This window comes from Melospiza georgiana, chromosome 26, assembly GCF_028018845.1.
Source record: "Melospiza georgiana isolate bMelGeo1 chromosome 26, bMelGeo1.pri, whole genome shotgun sequence".
NCBI lineage: Eukaryota > Metazoa > Chordata > Aves > Passeriformes > Passerellidae > Melospiza > Melospiza georgiana.
In genome coordinates, this window is record NC_080455.1 from 6,643,982 (window position 1) to 6,664,163 (window position 20,182).

At 64.0% G+C, this 20,182-nt stretch overlaps 3 protein-coding genes across 3 annotated transcripts; 1 reads left to right on the forward strand and 2 right to left on the reverse strand.

Moving 5' to 3' along the window:
• Window positions 1-3,690: 3,690 nt before the first annotated feature.
• Window positions 3,691-6,441, reverse strand: EBI3 (Epstein-Barr virus induced 3). The gene is made up of 7 exons (XM_058040636.1): window positions 6,371-6,441; window positions 5,682-5,812; window positions 5,129-5,344; window positions 4,921-5,038; window positions 4,692-4,852; window positions 4,043-4,206; window positions 3,691-3,966 (listed from the first exon to the last, which is right to left on the reverse strand). Exons 1-7 carry the CDS (start codon window positions 6,439-6,441, stop codon window positions 3,814-3,816), a joined length of 1,014 nt encoding a protein of 337 aa, XP_057896619.1. The 3' UTR covers window positions 3,691-3,813.
• Window positions 6,442-6,708: 267 nt separating this feature from the next.
• On the reverse strand, window positions 6,709-13,090 carry ANKRD24 (ankyrin repeat domain 24). The gene is made up of 17 exons (XM_058041036.1): window positions 12,958-13,090; window positions 11,882-12,012; window positions 11,713-11,801; window positions 11,381-11,445; window positions 10,998-11,055; window positions 10,739-10,809; window positions 10,422-10,528; window positions 10,158-10,345; window positions 9,929-9,957; window positions 9,739-9,831; window positions 9,462-9,566; window positions 9,324-9,368; window positions 9,106-9,204; window positions 8,959-9,031; window positions 8,743-8,864; window positions 7,533-8,663; window positions 6,709-7,294 (listed from the first exon to the last, which is right to left on the reverse strand). The coding sequence occupies exons 1-17, from the start codon at window positions 13,027-13,029 to the stop codon at window positions 6,821-6,823; spliced, it is 2,952 nt and encodes a 983-aa protein (XP_057897019.1). The 5' UTR covers window positions 13,030-13,090; the 3' UTR covers window positions 6,709-6,820.
• A 2,032-nt stretch (window positions 13,091-15,122) lies between these two features.
• On the forward strand, window positions 15,123-20,014 carry SIRT6 (sirtuin 6). Its single transcript, XM_058041079.1, has 8 exons — window positions 15,123-15,200; window positions 16,297-16,424; window positions 16,680-16,862; window positions 18,011-18,070; window positions 18,198-18,293; window positions 18,569-18,649; window positions 18,732-18,855; window positions 19,595-20,014. Exons 1-8 carry the CDS (start codon window positions 15,135-15,137, stop codon window positions 19,880-19,882), a joined length of 1,026 nt encoding a protein of 341 aa, XP_057897062.1. The 5' UTR covers window positions 15,123-15,134; the 3' UTR covers window positions 19,883-20,014.
• Window positions 20,015-20,182: the final 168 nt, after the last annotated feature.

Genomic DNA, 20,182 nt, shown 5'->3' on the forward strand with positions numbered 1-20,182 from the left:
ACAGGTTTATAGAATCAAGAATCCCAGGATGGTTTGGATTGGAAGGGACCTTAAATCCCATCTGGTGCCACCTCTGCCATGGCAGGGACACCTTCCCCAACCCCAGGTGACTCCAAGCCTGGTCCAGCCTGGCCTTGGACATTCCAGGGATGCAGGGGCAGCCACAGCTGCTATGGGCACCCTGTGCCAGGGTCTGCCCACCCTCAAAAAGAGGAATTCCACCCCAGCATCCCATCCATTAGCAGTGTGAAACCATCCTCTGTGTCCTGGCACTCCAGGCCCTTGCCCAAAGTCCCTCTTCAATATTTATTTCTCTGTGTCAGAGAAACATCTTCCCACATCCACAAACTCACACACTGGGAACGAGGCCTTTTCTCTTTGTATTTCAACAGAAATTTGTATTTCTGCTCTGCTGTCATGAATCCATCCTTGTCTCTGCTGGGCCAGTTTAACACCATGGGATGAGCTCTGGAGAGCTCTGCCATCCTCTCCAAAAACCTTTGGGAAAGCAGGTGGGAGCACAAGCCCATGGCAAAGGACGAATGGGAATTGTCAGGATAGAACAAAGGCCACAAAGGCCTGCTGCAGGGGTGGGTCTGTCCTGCACCACGCTCAGGTGGGGCCAGGAGCCTCTGGCAGCTCGGGTGTGGATAAAAATACCCCAGGCTCTGGCAGCCAAGCAGGCTGGAGCTCCTCACAGAGCCCTGGAGGACACCCTGGCCTTCCACGTGCTCCTAAATTAGATCTCCTGAGACCAGCCCTGGCTTTTAAAAGGGAGGTGAGCTTGTTAGTGCCCAGCATTATCCCTTAAATGGGAATCAGCACTTTTACTGCACTTGGAGGGGCTGTAAAAGGCAAGGAGGGAAGGGGCAGCGCCAGGAAGCAGCAGAGCCTGGCACGGAGGGGCCGCTCAGGAGCTCTGGAATTGTGAATTTACCAGTGCTGAGGTAGAACAAGCCCCAGATTAAACCCTTGGGAAGGTGCAAGAAGACGCAGAGAAGGTTTTAGGGGCAGCTCCTTCTCCTGAGGCCAAAACCTTGGGCTGGAAAGGGTCTAAGTGAGGATTGCCAAGCTCTCCACCCATCAAAGTCGGGGTGTGCAGGCTCCTTTCTTCCCAAATCACGGCTTGACTTACACAGCTGGCACAGGAAAGCCAGGGAAGTCACATTACAGGAGTAAAAAAAGCTCCTGGGCTGTCAGAGACTCCCCTCCCAGGCTGCCCAGGGATCAGGGATACCAGCTGGAAAAGGCTCTCGTGACTCTGCTCCAGGGTTTCCTTGGCCAAGGGGATTTGGGGTGTAGCTGTGTCTGTTCCCATGTTCCCAGAGAGCTCCTGTCTTGTCCTGGAAATACAAATTAATAAGGAAATAAATTAATCAAAAGTGGTGGCTTTTGGTTACAGAGACAGCCCCAGAATCTGAACATAAATGATGGAGAAATGTCTGTGAGATCTGAGAGCTGCCCGTCACCAACTAAACCTGTCCTGCCAAGCCCATTTTGGAATCACAACCCAAAATCAGAAGGACAAAACAAAGATAAATGACACAGGAATCATCCTGGAAAAGCTCTCAGGAATCTGCCATCATGTTTTAGGAAGAATGAGGAATTTCTGCTGCTTTAAACTGATTTTACAGTGCAAACCTGGTGTTGCAGCAGCGGCTTTAGGAAAATCTGAAGCAACAAAAAGCTTCAACATCTTTTTTAATATTAAGCAGTCCCACTCCCTGGGAGGGTTTAGTGAATATTGTCACCCTAAAATATGGGAATTTTGCAGGAGAGCTGACGTCCTTCCTAAGGTCAGATGTGATGAGATGGAGCCAGGAAGGAAAAATAATTGGTCCTGGTTTTAAGTGTTAAGCAATTCTGCCTCCCTGAAATAAGCAGTATAATTTATTGTTTTTTCTTGCTCACACAGCAAAATCCACAAACTACCGAGACAACCAAGAGGGGAAATTTGTCCCCTCACGTAAATCCATTTTTGCCTTGTAAAGCCGCATTCCCGAGCCAGCAGCTGCTCCAAAGGGCCGATCCCAGACCCCCCATTTCACTGCAGACACCCCCGGGGCTGTTTGGGTTCCAGGATCACCCCAGGACAGCCCAGGTGTGCCGGCCAGCTGGTTTGGGACCGCGGGATGGACACAGCAGAGCCGACCGCCAGCGTGAGGCCGAAGGCAGCCGCCACTTTCCCAGGGATTTTCCCTTTGCTGTGTGTTTGGAAGGTTACACAGCTGTAAGGCAGGCACAGGAGGAGCTGGAAGCCTGCAGGGATCGCTGCCTCCATCCCACATGTCCCATGGAAGGAAGCTCTCCCGTGGACTGACATCCCATTAACTCCTGCTGGTGGGAGCCGATTCCTGGGGCTGGAAATCCTTTGGAGCGTCCAAGCGCCAGCTGCTCATCCCGCAGATAACTCCAGTCCCATCCCTGACCCAGTGACTCATATTTATTTTCTCATTTTATAAGAACCAGGCTCTTCCCTGCTCTAATTCCTGGTGGGAATGAGCACCGGCCGGGTGTGAGGCCGCTCTGTCTCGGATACCCAAGATGGAAAACTGGGATCTTGTCCAGCAGGCTGTCTGCCTGCCTGGGAAAAACCTCGGCTCCACACGCTCCCAATCGTGCCATCAGCTGGAGCGAGGTGGAACTTCACAGGATGGGATGAACCAGCCCTTTTTCCAAAACCACCTGAGAGGACACAAAGTGCTTCCAGAGCCCAGGAGAGCTCAGGGAAGAAAATCTGGAGGGCACAAAGCCTGGCAAAGCTTGGGAAAGGGCTCGGCGCTCTCTCGAAGGTGGCAGATCTCTCAGATTTTATGGCATACCCCATCAAATCCAAGAGATGGGATCCTGGGAAGGAATTCCTCCCTGTGAGGGTGGGCAGGCCCTGGCACAGGGTGCCCAGAGCAGCTGTGGCTGCCCCTGGATCCCTGGCAGTGCCCGAGCCCAGGCTGGACACTGGGGCTTGGGAAGTGTGTCCGTGCACAGTGGAAGGTGTCCCTGCCATGGCAAGGGTGGCCCAGGACGATCTTTGGGGTCCCTCTCCCACCCAAACCCCTCCATCTCTGCCCCCCTTTCCCGCCACCGGCCCAGCCCGCAGGGACTGACCCCCGGGGTCTCCCGGCCCCGCGCGCAGGGGCTGCGAGAGGCAGGACGCGCCGGGACCAGGCGGGGGCGCCACCACTCGCGAGGCCCGCTGCGCATGCGCACGGGCGCGTCCCCTCCCCGGGCGGAGCGCGGGAAGGCAGTGACGGGCGGGACCATCAGGGGGCACGGGGGGGGTCTGTAACGGCCACGGGGCTCCGGTGTGAGGTCTGGAACCCTCCGGGGCTCCGGTGTGAGGCTTGTGAGCCCCGGGGCTCCGGTCCGCGGCCGTCTCAGCCCGGGGGACGCCGCGCAGGGAGCAGGAGCCCCTCGTTAATCACTGCGCTCCCCCCTCAGCCCATGTCCGACATGGCCGCCCACCCCTCAAGCCCGCCGCGTCCGTGACGGCCCCGCCCCGGTGGGCTCTGAGGATCGGGGTGCGGCAGAGGGCGAAGGGAACGGCCCTGGGGCAGAGAAGTGACCGACCCCAAGGGCAAAAAAGGGTCAAACGCAGGAAAACAAAGGGATTGTTCTGGAACATCAAAGGGACTGCTCTGAGGGCGGTGAAGGACTAACCCAGGGGCAGCTCAGCCATCACAAACACCCCAATTAGGGACGGAGCCTCAAGCCCTTTTATTGCCCATTCCTGGCAGCACTGGTGGCTCCGTGCTGCTGGAGTGGGACAGGACACGGGAGCAGGCCTGGCATGGGGACAGCGGCCCTGCCTGGCTGTCACAGCCCTACCCAGGGTGTCCCCGAGGCCGGCGGGCTCCAGGCGCTGAATTCCCCGGAATCCGTGATGTCCTTGGCGGCCACCTGGATGTGGTGGAGGCTGCCGGGCTCCAGGTCCATCAGGGTGTGCGATGTCAGCTCGTACGGCCCCACCTGGGGACAGCGGGGTCAGGGACACGCCAGGCACAGGCACAGCTGTGCCTCAGTTTACCCAGGGGGGTGGCAGTACCGTGGTGGGGACGGAGTCGTTGTCCCGGGAGTAGCGGATGCGGTAGTGGAGCGGGAAATACTCCGGGAATGGCCAGGAGGATGGAGGGTTCCACTCCAGCAGCAGCTTCTGGGGCTCCCCTGGGATGGGGGAGACCCGCAGGGCCTCAGGGGGGTCCGGCTTTACTGGGGACACAAGGAAGGAGAGAATTCCAGGATGGTTTGGGTGGGAAGGGACATTGAGGATCATCTCATCCCACCAGGGACACCTTCCACTATCCCAGGTTGCTCCAAGCCCCCATCCAGCCTGGCCTTGGACAGTCCCAGGGATCCAGGGGCAGCCACAGCTTCTCTGGGAATTCCATTCCAGGGCCTCACCACCCTCTCAGCCAAGATTTTTTTCCCAATATCCCATTTAAATCCTCCTTTAGATTAAAACCAACTCTTTTGTCCCACCACCGCGTGGAAAAAGTCTCTTTCCTTCCTTTTTAGACGAAGGGGGGATGTCGTGGCTGCGAGATCCAGCACGGGATTGTTGGGGACAGGGCCCAGTCTGAGCCCCAGCAAATCGTGGCACTGGTGATCCCACATCCCGAGCAAGGGAGAGCCCCAAAGGGTGAGACAGGAGGGTCGTGCAGGGGACCCCGGTGTCCCCATCCCACAGCACTCACCGATGTTCTCCAGGAGGAAGGACAGCGCTCCAGAGGCGGCTCCCAGGGGGTTCCGGGCGGTCACGTTGAGCTCGTAGGGAGTGAGGGAAAACACCTGCAGGTCCCCGAAGGAGCAGCTCCGCGGGCCCGTCAGGGTGCACTCACCTGTGTCTATGCCGTGCCTGGGGACACAGGGACAGCTGCCAAGGGCTGGGTGACACGGGGAGAGCCTTTGGGGACCCCCACTCACCTGTAGGCGGCCACGAAGTCGGTGTCCAGCAGGGGATCAGGGCTCAGCCCCCAGGAGCAGTTGACGGCCTGGGGGTAGCTGCTGGCCCAGCACTCGATGGCCGGTGGTGGCGGCGGGTCTGCGACAGGGGACAGGGGTCACCCCACTGCCAGCACCCCCAGGGACCCCCGGCCAGTGGCGGGGTCACAGCAGGGCTGGGGGCACTCACAGCCCAGCCGCAGGCAGATGGTGGCCCAGGTCTCGCCGGTGACAGGGTGGTGGCAGCTGTAGTGGCCCTCGTGGGCCAGGCTGGCGTTGGGCAGGGCCAGCCCTGGGGCCGGGGACGTGCCCAGGACGGTGCCACCCCGGCGCCACTCAGCCTCACCCCCCGGGCACAGCAGCAGCACCTCAGTGCCCAGGGAGCCGTGCTGAGGGGTGCAGGGGGCTGGGGACACATGGGGACACGGCAGGGACACTGCATCAGGAAGGGTCTTGGCCTCCCTGGGCCCCTCAGTGCCATGCCCAGTGTCCCCAGACCCCCAGCTCTGCCCCTGGTCCCCCATGTCCCCAGACCCCCAGGCATCATCAATCCCTCCATGGCCATCTTCTGTACCCCAATGTCCCCAGTCCCTCCAGTGTCCCCACACTTCTCTCCCTAGAGACCCTGTCATTGTCCCCTGTCCCTCACTGTCCCAAATCCCCTCCATCTCCAACCCCAGTGCTCCCAGTCTGCCCAGTCCCGTATCCCCAGATCCTCCAGCCTCCATCCCCGTCCCCCCTACCTCTGTCCCCGTTGTCCCCATCCCCAGTGCTCCCCGCCGTGCCATTGTAGGGGACAGTGCAGGCAGGTGCCACCAAAGCCAGGACCCAAAGCCACCTCATGCCAGGAGACTCAGCGGGGCTGCCCAGGCACCTGTGGGGACAGGCAGGACGGTCAAACCCCAGCACTGGGGACAGCACAGCCACCACGTGTCCCCAGGGGGACAGGGACATCACCCTGGAGCCACCCCACATGCTGTGCCTCAGTTTCCCCCTGGCCCTGCCACACACCCTGCAGAGGGACGGGCTCCAAAGGGCTCAGACCCTACAGCCAGGACAGAGAGGGGCTGAAAATTCCCGCTGTTCCTACGGCTCCCCAGGGGGACGTGCAGCCACCCCTGCAGTCCCACACATGGAATCAGGGGTTTGTGTCCCTCGGGTGGGTCCCCACCTCCACCCAGGGCAGGACTGTCCCTCACAGAGCCCCCCAGGGAAAGGGAAAGCTCCCTGCTTTCCCCCAGCCCAGCACTGCAGGGACAGGTCCTGCCCTTGTCACCTCCCGCCACAGCCATGGGCTGGCTCACCCACAGAGGGGACATCCTCTGCTTTCCCTGCCTTTAGGGGTGCCCCAAACCCGGCGCTGTGGGGTCACCCCCGACCTCCAACACCCCCTGCTCTGCCCGTGGGGATCCCAGTGCCCCCAAACGCTCACCGCAGCAGGGCCAGCTGGGACCGCAGTGTCCCCGCAGTGTCCCCGCCGGATCCCGGCGCTTCCCAGCCCATTTCCTCGCAGGAAGCGCCGTTCCCGTGGGGCCGGAGCCGCTTCCCAGCGCGCTGCCACCCCCGCCCCGCGCACCTGCGAGAGGGATCCAGCCCTGGCCAGGACGGTTCCCACCTCCCCCTTCCTTCACGGTCACCTCTCCCCTCAAGGGACGGCAGGGCTGGAGATGGTGGCACCGATCCCCTGCTGTCCCCAGGTCCCCACAGCCCCCCGTGCCCACCCTGGTGCCCCCAGAGAGGAGCCACCCCATTCGTGTGACTATAAATAACTTTATTGCTGCTGTGCTGGGGGTGGGCTGGGTGCCCGGACAAGCAAAGGGACACACAGGGTGCTGTGACAGACCTGTCCCCCAGTCCCTGTGCCACCCGTGCTGGCAGGGGCTCATCTGCCCTGCTCCTGCAGCCGCTGCATGCTCAGGATCTGGCACAGGAGTCTCTGCACGTCCTCGTCCATGTGGCCCTGGGGTGGAGGGGACATTGGTGGGCACGTTGGAGTGGGGACACCAGGGAGGCTCCGTGCGTGTCCCTGGGCTGGCACCCCAGTGTCCCCAGCTGTCCCCAGCCCTGTCCCCAGCTCACCTGCACAGCATAGAGCAGGTGGCTCCGGTAGAGTGTCACCACCTTGCTGTGCCTCGTCTCCGTCTCCTGCAGCACAGGGAGGGGGTTTGGCCACAGGGCTGGGGGCTCGGGGGAGCCCCGAACCCCGCAGGTGACCCACCTCCAGCTTCTCCTCCAGCTCCTGAATCCGTGCCTGGAGCGCAGCCGTGTTGGGTGGGGATTGTGGGGGCCCCCCCGACTCGGGGAGGGCGTTCAGGGCTTCCTTCAGCCTGAAAACCTCCTTGGAGAGCTCCGTGATCTGCAGGGGCACAGGGGTTACGGGGTGCCCAGAGCAGCTGTGGCTGCCCCATCCTTGGCAGCGTCCGAGGCCAGGCTGGACGAAGCTGGAACAGCCTGGGATAGTGCAGGTGTCCTTGCCCATGCAGGGGGGGAATGGGATGAGCTTTGAGGTCCCTTCCAACCCAAATTCAGTGACTCCACGTGTGCAAGGCCACCATTCCCCTCCGAGCGGCCCCTCATTATTTCCCGTCCCCTACCTTCCTGTCCCTGTCCCTGACCAGCCGTGCCGCGTCCTCGGCGTGGCCGTGGAGCTCCCGCAGCCGCCGCGCCTCGTCCTGGGCCTGCTCCAGCTGCTTATGCGCGGCGCCCAGCCTGTCCTCGGCCGCCTGCCGCTCGCTCTTCATGAACAGCGCCTGCCGCTGCACGCGGAACACCTCCTCGCACGTCTTCTCATGCCGCCGCTCCAGCTCCTGCAGCCGCTGCGCCAGCGCCGCCGCCTCGGCCCGCAGCCCGGCCTCGGCCGCCTCGTGCTGCGCCCTGGGCACGGCCGCCGCCAGCTCCGCCTGCAGCCGGGCGGCCTCGCGGGCCTTGGCGTTGGCCGCGGCCTCGAGCTGCGCCAGGCGCTCCCGCAGAGCCCGCGCCTGCTCCTGCAGCGCCGCCGTGCCGCGGGCGTGCTCCTCCCGGGGCACCCAGCCCTCGGCCCGCGCCCGCTGCGGCCACGCCGGGGCCTCCTCCTCGTGCTCCCGCAGCCGCTCCCGCAGCGCGCCCAGCTCGGCCTCCCTGCGCGCCAGCGCGGCCCGGAGCTCTGCCAGCAGCGCCTCGGCCTCCGTCTGCTGCCGCTCCGCGGCTCTGGGCGCTTCCCGCGGCCTCGCCCGCAGCTCCCGCCGCAGCGCCTCCGCCTCGGCCTCGGCGCGCCCGCAGCGCTCCAGCAGCGCTTCCTTCTCCCGCGACGCCTCCTCCGCAGAGGCTCCCGGCGAGGCCGCGGCCTCCGCGGCCTCCAGCCGGGCCTGCAGCTCCTTCAGCCGCCGCTCCCGCTCCTCCAGCTCGGTCTGTGCCCGCTTCAGGGCCGCCCGCGCCTCCGCCAGCTCCGCGCCCGGCTGGCCGGAGGGTGAGGAGGAGGAGGACGTCTGCACCCCCAGCTCGCCCAGCGCCGCCTTGCACTCGCCCCAGGCCCAGGCCGGCTCCTCGGCGGGACGGGGCCCCGCGGGTCCCCCCAGGCTGGGCTCCGAGGCCGCGCGCTGCCCGTCCCCTCCGGCCCGCGCCGTGCCCTCCCTGGCCTGCGCCCGCAGCCGCTCCAGCTCCCGCTGCAGGGCCTGGTACTGACTGGCGGGCACTGTGTCCCCCGGGGCAGGGGGGCTGCTCTCGTCCCGCTCGTAGTTCTCCAGCACCTGCCGAGAGACCGTGAGGCCACCGTGGGCCAGGGGACAAGGAGCAGAGGGACAGACGGACGGACAGAGGGGGACGTGCCTGGATTTTCTCCCTCAGCTCCTTGTTCTGCACGGTCAGGGACTGCACCTGCCCCCGGAGCGTGGCCAGCAGCTCCTCAGCCGAGGGGCTCAGCGTCTTCTTGGAGAGCAACATCTCCGCTCCTGCAGGGCACAGGGACCTGGGGCTGTGCCCACCTGTGCCCCCCTACCCGGTGCCACCTCCCCAGGATGTCATTGGAAGGCTGGCAAGACCTACCTGGGAACTCAAGCGCGTCTCCCTCCTCATCCTGCAGCGTCTCAATGTCGTAGCTCGTGTTCTCCTTCTCATTCTGGGGGTGCAGGGTGGAGGTGACGCCCTTGTCCCAGCCCTGGGCACTGCCAGCTGTGTCCTGCCCACACCCACCTCCATCGAGGACAGGCGGCTCCGCAGAGCCTCCACCTCCTTGCCCAGCTTCTCCTTCTCCCCGTCCCGTGCCACCAGCCGCTCCTGCAGCTCCTGGATCTGCAGGGCAGGGCATGGAAATAGGGTCCCTTTGGCTCCTGGCAGAGTCCTGGTGGCATTCCCAGCACCAGGACCCCTTGGAGAGCTGAGGCCACCTCCATGCTCCTCCCTGGCCTCACCTGTTTCTCCATGGAGCGCAGGGAGGCCTCATCCTGCTCTGCCCGCTGGCAGGACCCAGGGAGAGAACAGGGAGGGATGAGAGCTGTCCCCATCTCCCCTGTCCCCTCTGCATGTCCCCAGGACCCTGCAGCCCGTACCTCCCGTCTCTGCTTCTCCTGCTGCTCCAAGCCCCGGATCTTCTGCAGGAACTGGGCCCTCTCCTGCCGCAGCCGCACGATCTCCTCGTAGGCGTCCCTGTCCTCCTGCAGGGATCACAGAAAGCATTGAGTCCAACTCCTGGCACAGGAAACCCCCAAAATCCCACTGTGTGCCTGAGGGGACACCAACTCACCAGTGAGGGGACCCCTCACCGAGGTGTTTTGGGCTGCTCTGCACCTGCCAGGCCAGGTGAGCACCTGGAGACCCATTTCTCACCTGGCTGGGGGTGCCCAGGGGAGGCAGAGGGGCCTTCCTCTTCCTCGGGGTGCTGCTCTTCTCCCTGACAGATGACTGGCTGGGCGAAGACGTCTGCGGACACCCCAGAGCAGAGGGGACGTCACACCCACAGTGCCCTCCCTCCTTCCTGAGCCAGGGGACCCTCCAGGGACGGCCACCAGCCCCTCACCTGTGACGCCTGCTCAGTTGACTCCTCTTCTGTGGGGCAGAGCGGGAGGGAAGAGAAATTGGGGAGATTTAGGGGCTCAGAGCTCAGAGCTGAGGCACCTCGGCTGGGGACAGCCCCAAACACCCAGGAAAAGGGGACACATCCAGTGACAACCCCAAACACCCAGGAAAAGGGGACACATCCAGTGACAACCCCCGGTGATGGTGACAGGGAGCCCCGGCAGCCTCACCGCTGGCCCAGGAGCGGCGCTGGGCCGCCTCCTGCAGCAGGTGCTGGATGAGGGCATTGCCCGTGGCCAGCCCGTAGTGAGCAGCATCGTGGCCGGTGGCGTCCACCACGCCCACGCGGGCACCGGCGCTGACCAGCACCTCCACGGTGTCCACGCTGCCGCTCTCGCAGGCCAGCATCAGCGCTGTCCTGGGCGCGGGGAGAGCGCGGGTGAGGGGACAGTCCATGCCCGGGGCCCGCGCGGCCCCCGGCGCCGCAGCCCCACCTGCCCTGCAGGTCCCGGCAGTTGACGGCGGCCCCGCGGTGCAGCAGGTACCGGCACAGCTCCGAGTGGCTCATCTTGGCAGCCAGGATCAGCGGCGTGCAGCCCTCCTGGGCAGGACGGGGAGCAGAGGGGCTTCAGATCCCCCCACGGGGCAGCCTGCTCCTGATATCACCCCAGTTTCCATGTCTCACCCCAATTTCTACCCCCCACCCCAATTCCCACGTCCCACCCCAATTTCCACGTCGCACCCCAAGCTGTGCTGCATTTCGGGACAGCCCCAGCCAGGCAGAGCAGGACCAGGAGCAGAGGGACCCCACCTTGTCCTTGCTGTTCAAGGGAGCCTTGAAGTCACAGAGGATCTCGGAGCAGGAGATGCAGCCGCTGGCAGCTGTGGGCAAGGACAGAGGCTGAGCAGTGCCCCCGTGGGGACAGGAGCAGGACAGGGCTGGCACTGCCCCCATGGGGACAGGAGCAGGACAGGGCTGGCACTGCCCCCGTGGGGACAGAAGCAGGACAGGGCTGGCACTGCCCCCACGGGGACAGGAGCAGGACAGGGCTGGCACTGTCCCCACTCACCCGCCAGGTGCAGCGCGGTCCGGCCACTGCCATCGGCCACATCCACAGGGCAGGAGGCCTGGGGAGAGAGCCTGGGTCACGGGAGGAGGGGGACAGAGGGACAGACTGCTCAGGTGACTGTGGCACGGTGAAGGACAGGGGACTGACAGACTCTGTGGTGTGGTGAAGGCGTGGGACAGACAGACAAACCCCCTGTGGCTCCACGCTGTGGTGAAGGACAAGGGACAGACCCCTGTGGCTCCCTGGTGCCAGGCAGCAGCACACAGAGCTGGGAACTGCCATGCCAAGGCACTGCTGAGGGAAGGGGGTTCAAGGACAGGGAGGACGCTCTGCTGGCACAGCACCTCCCTCCCTCCCTCTGTCCCTCCTCCCTCTCCCTGTACCTGCAGCAGTTTGCTGACACACTGAGGGTGCCCGTGCTTGGAGGCCAAGTGCAGGGCAGTGTAACCTGGGAAGGGACAAACAGGTCAGAGCACGGCCAGCAGGGCTGTGCCAGAGGGGACAGCTTGGGGACAGAGAGACAGGAACAGAGCAGGATCTGCTGGAAGAGGGGGACAACCCCAGGAGCTCATCAAGCACTGCTTGAGCTCCTTTAGGAAACTGGGACAATTTACAGCCCCCCAGGTGTGGCCACCACGTCCGTCCCCTCAGCCTCAACACCTGGGGATGACCAGTGGCTCTGTGTGGCAGGGACACACGGTGGCCATGCCCTCACCCGAGCTGTCCTTGGTCATGGCATCCACGCCGTGGGCCAGCATCGCTTCCAGGCAGTCCACGTTGCCCCGTGTGGCGGCCAGGTGGAACCTGCAGCGAGCGAGAGCAGGGGCTGTGGGACTCTGTGCCCTGTCCCCAGCCGTGTCCCCAGGGCAGGGCCTGGCACTCACGCGGATTTGCCCTCCGAGTCCAGCTTGGTGGGCACCAGGCCCTTGCGGAGCAGGAGCGACGTGACCCGCCCGGCATCGTTGTAGTCCACGGCCTGCAGCAGCTTCTCGTCGTTCTTGGTCCAGTCCTGGCTCTGCAACGGGGCCCAGAGGAGGCTGTGACAGTGTCACCTGGGACAGTGCTGTCCCCAGGGCTGGCTGGCCTTGTCCCCAGCCCTGCTGTGCTCCATCCAGCCCTGTCCCTAGGGGTGGCTGTGCCCCTCTCCTGGGAGCCCACCCCCAGGTACGGAGAGTTCAGCAGGGATTGGGATGAAAATCCCCTCCAGCCCCCCCAGTCTGCAGGGGATTTACAGACACAGCCCAGTTTAGCAGTGCCAGGGTGGGATTTGGGACTGAGCCCAGCTGCCCCGGGGTTTGCCCCTGCCACCCTGAAATCCCACAGCTAAACCCAGGCAGCACCCATGGGAGCCCCATTCTCCCCTGATCCCACTCCCAGCCCTGCTTTGCTCCCGGAGGAGGAAGGGATCAAGCCAGGGCGGGCACAGCTGGCAGTGAGAGCAGATCCCCGGGGATGCTCCAGCCTGCCGGGATAACGGGGCACAGCGCTGTGCCCCCAAACAGGACCGCGGCTGGTTGGGATTCGCTCTCCCTGTCCCGAAGGAGCGACCCGCAGCGGGACAGGACCGGGACAGGGACCGCAAGTCCTGGGTTCACCCCGCAGCCCGTGACGACAAAGCGGCGCTGGCTGCGCTGGCGGCGGCAGGAAATGGATGTCACCTTTCGGGAGCCGCTGGCACCTGTCCCAAACCCGCCTGTGCCCGCCGGGTGCCCCCCGAGCCCCTCCGGCCCGGCGGGACCGCGGACAGGGAACAAACCAGTGTCCCAGGGCTCTGGGCAAACTGGGAGGGTGGTGCCCGCTCCCCCCACTCCTGGTCAGGCAAGGACAAAGCGGGATGGGCAGGACACGGGGGAGCCCCGGGATGATGGGGATGGGGATGGGGGGCGCAGGTGGGGCGGGGGGGACGCGGCTCAGCCCGCGGGACGCGACCGGAGGGGAGCGGGAGGGGAGCGGGACGTACCGCGAAGGAGGCGGCGGCACAAAGGCAGATCTGCTTCATGGTGCTGAGCAGGAGGCGGCGGGAGGACGCCATGCGCCCCCCGCGCCCCGGCCCGGCCAGCACGGGCAGCCCCGGGCCCGGAGCGCTCCGGCATCGCCCGGGCGGGGGCCGGGGCTGCGGCACTGCGAGCCGGACCCGCCTCCTCCACCCCCGGCCCTGCCTCCTTCCCTCCCTCCTCGGCGCATCCCTGCATCCCCGCATCCCGCCTCGGAGCGGGGAGCAGCTCCCACGCAGGGCCCCGCGCCCAAACCGGTCCCAGTTAAAGCGGGAGAGGTTACGGGGAGCCAGCTGTCTCACCTCGTGCTCAAAAGCACCCCCAAACCAGGGCTGAGCAGGCCCCCGAGGAGGGGGACCTGGGACCTGGGAGGGGTAGAATCCCCCTTCCTGCACCTCATGTCCCCCCCCGGAGAGGAACCCCAAAACGCAGCGGCTCCCCAGGCACCGTCCGGGCAGTCCCAGGACATCGGGAGCCTCTCAGGGCAGTGTAGGGAAACTGAGGCACAGAGCACCCCGAGCAGGATGGTCCCCCAGACTCCAGGTGAGGGGCTTCAAGCTGTGTCCCCATGTCCCCACCTGTGTCCCTCCCAGTGCACTGGGGACAGCGCTGTCCCCCTCTGCCCTCTGCGGCCCCGTGCCAGGCTGCTGCTGAATAATTGAGGAGCATCGACAGGCTGGTTGCACGGGCTGTGGCAGCTGGCAAAGCGGCACTTGTCCCCAGGAAGGGGACAGGGAAGGGACCTGGCACCCGCTTCCCTGTCCTTTGCTCTGCCCACTCCCAATGATGGCTCTGGGAGCACTGGGGGCTCGATCCCACCAGCCAGGGTGGCAGTGCCAACCTGCATGGGGCTGCTGTCCCTGCTGTGAGTGACCACCCCGTGTCCCTGTGACACTGGGGGCATCCTGGGGGAAATCCCCAGGTCCTCACGTCCCAGTGAACATCCCAGGGCAGGTCCCCGTGTCCCCATGGACATCCTGGAGCAGGTCCCCGTGTCCCCGTGTCCCCATGTATATGCCGGGGCAGGTCGCTGTGTCCCCGTGTCCCCAGGGATGGCACTCACATCTGCCTTCTTGAACCTGGCCTTCAGGCTCTTCATGGTGGCTCAGCCTCAGCCCTGCGGCACCTGCTCGGGGGGAGGATGGCCACGCTCCAGGAGGGTCTGTCCCTGCCTGGGGACAGCCCAGCGCCCCCGATCCCGTCCCGATCCCGGTCCCGCCGCTCCCAGCCCGTCCTGGCGTTCCCAGCGCGGCGGCCGCAGCCGGAACCGGAGCCGGGGATTGTGTTACGGCCGCGGCTGCGGTTACAGCCCCGGGCAGCCGGGGGGGCCGGCCCGGGCCGTGTTTGGGGACAGAGACACGGCCCGGGGTGCTGGGGGTGCCTGGGCAGCGCTGGACCCTTATGGTTGGCACACCTCGCCCATCCCAAACACCTCTGCCCTTGGTGGCACCTCTTGTCCTGACCTGACATCCCCCCTGGCTCTGCCAGCACCTCCTGTTCTTGTCAGCATCCCCTGCTCGTCCCTGGCACCCCTGTCCCTCCCTGACATCCCCAGCCTTTGTCAGCACGCCCTGTCCTTCCCTGTTAGCCATCGCTCTGCCCTGGCACCCCTGTCCTTGCCAGCACCTCCTGTCGCTCCTTTCTTCCTTCCTTGGTTTTGCCAGCACCCCCTGCTCTCCCTGGGACCCCTTGCCCTTGGTGGCACCTCTTGTCCATCCCTGGCACCCCTTGCCCATCGCTATTTCCCCCCGGGCCGGGACCCAGTGCGGGTGGGGCAGTGTCGGGGCAGTGCCAGGCTCGGGGTGAGGGCAGTGTTGTGGGACTGTCGGGACAAGGTGAGGGCAGCGCCGGGGCAGTGTCGGGGCAGTGTCGGGGCAGTGCCGGGGCAGTGTCGGGGCAGTGTCGGGGCAGTGTCGGGATACTCTCGGGCTCAGGGCAGTGCCGGGGCAGTGCCGGGACAGTGTCACGCAGCTGTCGGGATACTCTCGGGCTCAGGGCACTGCCGGAGCGCTGCCGGGGCGCTGTCGGGACGCACTGAGGGCAGCCCCGCCTTGCCCGTCTCCAAGATGGCGGCGGCGGCCCCGGGGCGTGTCCCGCGGCCCCGGCCCCGCCCGGCTCTTCCGGCCGCGCCGCGGCCGCGCCGATGGCGGTGAATTACGCGGCCGGGCTGTCGCCGTACTCGGACAAGGGCAAGTGCGGCCTCCCCGAGGTGAGCGCGGCCCCGCCGGGTGAACCCCCCGCCCGCCCGGGGCAGCCTCCGCCCGCCCGGGGCTCCCGCGGGCCCTGCGCGGCCCGGCGCGTTCCCATGGCAACCGCGGCCTCGGCCCCGCGCCGGGAGGCGCCGGGAGGCACCGGGCCCCTGGTGTGTCCCCCGCTCATCCCGCGGCTCCCTCCCCGTCCCCCTTCCGTGGCTGCCTGTCCCCAGACACGCCGCGGCTCCCTCGGCCCCCTCATGTCCCCCCCAGGCCGCCCCCAGCTCCCTCCATGTCCCCTTCCATGTCTCCCTCCATGGCCTCCCTGAGCCCACCCGGCGCATCCCCCCATTGCTCCGTCCGTGTCCCCCAGCGGTTCCTGGGAAGCTTAAAACGGGGTTTGGCGGCAGCCACAGGGACATTCAGGAGCCTGTCGTGATCCAAGGGGATGGAGAGGGGACAGGGACACACACAGGGTCCTGTTCTCGTTCCTGTCCCCGGGAGATGGGGCTGGAGAAGCGTCTCAGGAATTAAATCTCGTGCCCAAACCAGTGTCCGGTGTCCCCACCTCCATGGCTCCCCTGTCCCTCGGCCCTGCCCTGTCTCCAGGGCTGGTGGCACTGCTGGTGACAGTGGGGCTCAGCACACGAGGGGTGGCCCCGGGTCGCTCCTGGAGCCCAGCCTGGGCCGGCTGCTGTCAGAGCAGCAAAGTCCCTGTTGGTGTTGGGTGTTCCCAGCCCTGTCCCTGCACGGAGATGCTCCAGACAACGTGGAGTCTCTGCTATTAAGTGTTTCTGTCACTAAGGGAGGCGAAATCCTTCACGGATAAGGAAGAGCAGTGGGTTACTGGGGCTCTAGAATCATGGAATCTTGGAATGGTGTGGCTTGAAGGGACCTGAAGGATCATTCAGTCCCACCCCTGCCATGGCAGGGACACTTTCCACTGTCCCAGGCCCTGTCCAGCCTGGCCTTGGACATTCCAGGGATCCAGGGGCAGCCCCAGCTGCTCTGGGAAATCCATTCCAGGGCCTCCCCACCCTCACAGGGAAGGATTCCTTCCCATATAATCCACGCCCCCATCTCTCCATCCCATGCTGGTTTGTGTTTTCCCAGATTTTTGACCCTCCGGAGGAGCTGGAGCGGAAGGTGCGGGAGCTGGCAGAGCTGATCCGCAGCTCCTCCCATGTGGTGTTCCACACGGGGGCAGGGATCAGCACGGCCTCGGGCATCCCTGACTTCAGGTAGGTTTGAGGGTGGCACCTCCTCGAGTCCATCTTCCTTCTTGAAAGGCTCTGATTTAACCCAGGCCTGCCCCATCCCTGCTGTCCATCCTGGATCCAGCTGCAAACACCATTTTCCCTCTTGCACATCCCAGCTGTTGCCACAGAATCCCCACATTGTTTGCACCAACCCTCAGAATCCTGCTGATCCATGAGCTCTGCTCTTCCCAAGGATGGGGCACCGGAGCCTGAGCTCTCCCTCGCTGCTCTTCCCAGGGGCCCCAATGGTGTGTGGACTATGGAAGAGAAAGGGCTCTCCCCAAAATTCGACACCACCTTCGAGAATGCCAGGCCCTCCAAGACTCACATGGCGCTGCTGGGGCTGCAGAGGGTGGGCATCCTGAAATTCCTGGTCAGCCAGAACGTGGACGGCCTGCACGTGCGCTCGGGATTCCCACGGTATTTCCCAGCCCCACACTCAGGGTTTCATTCCCAGGGAGTCCCTGCCCTGTCTGATAGCAGGAGCGGAGGCTGGAAGGGGATAAACCAGCTGGAATTTAGAGGGGAGAGGTTCTGGTTCTGAGGCAGAGGGTCTGTTTGTGCACAGGAAAAACAGATTATGGAATCATGGAATCCCAGAATGGCTTGGGTTGGGAGGGACCTTAAAGCCCATCTCATTCCCCTGTGCAGGGCCAGGGTTTGAATTCAGTGATCCTTGTGGATCCCTTCCAGGTCAGGACATTCTGTGATCCCTGGGAACAGTCAGGGATGGGGTTGGAGCAGCCTGGGACAGTGGGAAGCGTCCCTGCCCATGGCAGGGGGGAGGTTGATCTTTTCAGGTCCTTTCCAACCCAACCCATTGTGTGATTCCATGAGTCAGGATGTGACCGAGGAGCATCCATGTGTCCTTGGAGAAGGTGCTTCTCACAAACACCTTCAGCCAGAGCTCCAGGGCTTTTCCTGCCACTACAAGCCCCAAGTGCTGGGTCCTGCTCCCAGCCCCAGTGTTTGTGTGTTTAATCTAAACAGCCATGGGAAAAGCAGCAGGGAATGATGACAGAATTCCATGGTGCTCCCACAGCCCGCAGCCACTGGCTCCTGTTCAGTTCAGCCCAACTCTGCCTCCCAAATGAGGCCTGGGCTTGAGCAAGCTGAACTGGGGCCAAACTGGGGGAAATCAAGTCAGTCCTGTCTCAGGCAGCCTGGAGGAAGTTCCCAGCAAGCGTGGGGCTCTGAGGAAAGCAGGGAGAGCATGGCCGTGTTTTCCTCTGGCTTCTGCTCTGAGCCTCAGGGGAATTTTAGGAAAAACAGGTGTCAGAGGGCTGGAACAGCACAGGGACAGACAGGAATGTTGGGTGCTGGAAAAGCAAAGATCTGGATGCTCCCAGGAGCAGAGATTTGAGTGGATCAGGAGCTGCAATCAGTGCTGCAGATGGAAACATTAAAAGGCCAGGATCTGCTGTCCCTTCCTAAGTCCCTGTTGGGGGATGAACCCAGCACCTGGCAGGGCTGGAATGCAGAGAAGCCCTTGAGGTTCCTGGGGAGGAGGTGGGGTCCCTCCAGGCTTCCCCACCCTTCCCCAACTCACCTGTGCCTTTCTCCCACAGGGACAAGTTGGCCGAGCTCCACGGGAACATGTTTGTGGAGGAGTGTGTGAAATGTGGGAAGTACGTGAGCCCCGGGGGGAAGCTGGGCTGGGATCCCCATCCCAGGGGGAAGCTGGGCTGGGGTTCCCATCCCATTCCAGGCCAAGCTGGGCTCTCCAGCCCCTGGTGAGCAGCTCTGTCCCCACAGGCAGTACGTGCGCGACGCCGTCGTGGGCAGCATGGGGCTCAAGCCCACGGGACGCCTCTGCAGCGTCACCAAGGCCCGGGGGCTGCGGGCCTGCAGGTAGGGATCCCTCCTGGGGGGTGGGAGGGGGATGTAGGGATCCCTCCTGGGATCCCTCCTGGGATGTGGGAGGGGGGCATGACCCCACAGCCCCTCAGATTTGGGAGAAGCAGCCCAAGGTGCAGGAGGATCTCTCTGGGTGCTCTCCGTCCCTTCAGTGTGGGGACAGGGAGGGTGGGACAGGCTCTGGTCATTGTTCCCTTTGCTAGGGCAGCTCTGTTCCTGTTCTCCTGCCTTCTCCAGGGAAAACCATGGTCCCTGTGTGTGTTTTGCAGAGGGAAGTTACGAGACACTATTCTGGATTGGGAAGATTCCCTGCCTGACCGTGACCTGACGCTGGCAGATGAAGCCTGCAGGTACTGACACCCTGCTCAGGAGGGGAACAGTCCCTTCCCACCCCTCCATGCCCTGGTTCTGGATTTCTCCTCCTCCCTGCAGGAAAGCCGATCTCTCTGTCACCCTGGGGACCTCTCTGCAGATCAAACCCAGTGGGAACCTCCCATTGATCACCAAGAAGAGAGGAGGGAAGTTGGTCATTGTCAACCTCCAGGCAACCAAACACGTGAGTGAGCTTCCTACAGCACTGCACTGCTCCTTCCCCCTCCTGTTCCCTGTTCCAGGCCCATCCCAAGTTTGTCCCTGCACGTTGTCCCCTCCCAGGTGGCCTCTCTTAGCAGGCAAACAGGCTGGGAGTCCTGGGTTGGAGGGTTTAAACCTGCAGCTCCTGCTAAACACGTAGAGACGGCAGGTAAATAATGGAATCATGGAAAGGGCTGGGTTGGAAGGAACCTTAAAGCTCATCCTGTTCCCTCTCCCATGGGCAGGGACAGCTTCCACAATCCCAGGCTGCTCCAAGCCCTGTCCAACCTTATCCAGGCAAGTCTTAGGAGCAGAGTAAAAGCTCAGCTTGGAGCCTGCTGTGTCCTCTTGGGGTTTACAGCCTGATGGAAGGGCCACACACACAGAGCCTGTGGAGGACACGCTCAGCTCCTGCTCAGATATTGGTGCCCCATTTGTCCAAAGTCTTTAACACCCAGACCTGGCAGTTCCTGGGATGTCACCAGAGCTCCCTTGTGCCTGTTGCACTCTGTCCCTGCTCTGTCCCCGTGTCCCCCATCCCCAGGTGTGGCTCAGCCCCAGGGCCAGCTCATGTCCCACTGGGAATGACACACGGGGGACATGGCTGTGTCCCTGTGAGGAGCTGTTGTCCCCTGAGCCGTGTCCCTGTAAGGAGCTGTCTGTCCCCTGAGCCGTGTCCCTGTGGGGACCTGTTGTCCCCTGAGCCGCGTCCCTCTGTCCAGGACCGCCAGGCCGACCTGCGCATCCATGGCTACGTGGATGAGGTGATGATGAAGCTGATGAAGCACCTGGGGCTGGAGGTGCCCGAGTGGACGGGGCCGGTGGTGGTGGAGAGCGCCGAGCTGGCCGAGGGCGAGCAGGAGCAGCTGCAGGGGCGGCTCAAGGAGGAGCCCCTGGGGCAGCACAACGGCAGCGCAGCGGCCCCGGAGCGCCTCAAGCAGGAGTGCCCCAGCCCCGACACGGGGCCAACGCCCGTGAAGAAGATGAAGGTGGAGCCTCTCCTCACCTGACCTGGACTGTCCCTGTCTCACCTGGGCTGCTTTTCCTACTACCGACTTTTTTTTATACCCTTAAATATTGTCCCTTTTTTTATGTCAGTATTAAACATACTTGAATTGTGGCTCGTGGAGCAGCTGCACCCACGGGCCTGACTGAGGAGGGCCTGGCATAGGGAATTTCTTCCCTGTGAGGGTGGTGAGGCCCTGGAATGGGATTCCCAGAGAAGCTGTGGCTGCCCCTGGATCCCTGGAAGTGCCCAAGGCCAGGGTGAATGGGACTTGGAGCACCTTGGACAGTGGTAGGTGTCCCTG